General features: G+C 44.3%; 1 protein-coding gene across 1 annotated transcript; it reads left to right on the top strand.

Moving 5' to 3' along the window:
• The first annotated feature begins 222 nt into the window (after positions 1–222).
• LOC105462155 (transcription elongation factor SPT6-like) lies at positions 223–1,176 on the top strand. Its single transcript, XM_011708687.1, has 2 exons — positions 223–714; positions 860–1,176. The coding sequence occupies exons 1-2, from the start codon at positions 245–247 to the stop codon at positions 1,065–1,067; spliced, it is 678 nt and encodes a 225-aa protein (XP_011706989.1). The 5' UTR covers positions 223–244; the 3' UTR covers positions 1,068–1,176.
• The last annotated feature ends 7 nt before the right edge of the window (positions 1,177–1,183 follow it).

Consider the following 1,183-nt stretch of genomic DNA (forward strand, 5'->3'; position numbering starts at 1 on the left):
TAGAATCATAATACAGAGATCAAAATACATATATATTTTATTAGAAAAAAAAAATATTTCAAAATAAAATTATTCTACACATTTTATCGTTATCAATTAACTTATTTTTCTCTAATTTATTTTTCGTTCGTCGAAATGAAACAAAACGTACAAAAATGAGTACATGAATTTTAATATAAATTAAATGAAGTGCACAAATATTTGCGGACTGTAATGTATTGATTGTTATTTTGATATTTCAGGAATGAATCAAGAAGCAATACAGCGAGTTGCACAAAACCTTCCGCATCACATGTTGCACTCGCTATCGCAAGTGGCGAATCAAACGCCGCATCACTATCCGCCGCACACTCCGGGAGCGGCTAGTGCTACCGGCTACGGCGGAGTGCACACGTATCCCAACACGCCGTACACGCCGTCTGGCCAAACTCCGTTTATGACTCCGTATCAGACGCCGCATCATACGCCGCATCACGGCCAGCCCACTCCCAGATACGGTCAACAAACTCCTAGCCATCATCAAGGACCCTTCGTACACCCGCCGCCACCCTCGATGACGCCCGGCCATCATAGGTCCGCTCAATCGCACAGACCTACACCACCCCTGTCCACTCCTTCCGGCGATCCCATGGATTGGAAGAAGACCGGCGATCCCACGGACTGGAAGAAGGCCGCCGAAGCGTGGGCACGTTTGAAAAGCGGTCCTCGAGTATCGTAAGTATAATAATAAATAAATAAACGATCACACTCAATTTTTCATTTAAACATATTAAACGATCATTCAATTATCAAACATTTTTTATATCTTATGTGAGATGTTCTTCATTCGATTATCGTTAATGGTTAAATGTGCTTTCAGCGGATCGACGCCCAGGTACGAAGAGTCCAGAAAAACTCCGCGTAACTACGACGACCCAATCGGTAGAACGACGCCCTCCGGAAGGAGCAGGCCCTCCTCCACGCGTACTCCATCGTATAAATCTCCGCGAGGTACTCCACACACGAATTCTAGTCCACGGAGTATGTCTCTCAGCGGAGATGGTACTCCTCTCTACGATGAGAGCTAACGGGATTGTGCATAGCTGATAATATTTATTAGTTACGTCATATCATGCTATGTATGAGATAGTAAGAGTACGTGTGGCCCCTCGACGACGGGTAATTTGTCTCACCCCGAAATATC

Source organism: Wasmannia auropunctata, unplaced genomic scaffold, assembly GCF_000956235.1.
Source record: "Wasmannia auropunctata unplaced genomic scaffold, wasmannia.A_1.0 LD269457.1, whole genome shotgun sequence".
In the NCBI taxonomy this organism is placed as follows: domain Eukaryota; kingdom Metazoa; phylum Arthropoda; class Insecta; order Hymenoptera; family Formicidae; genus Wasmannia; species Wasmannia auropunctata.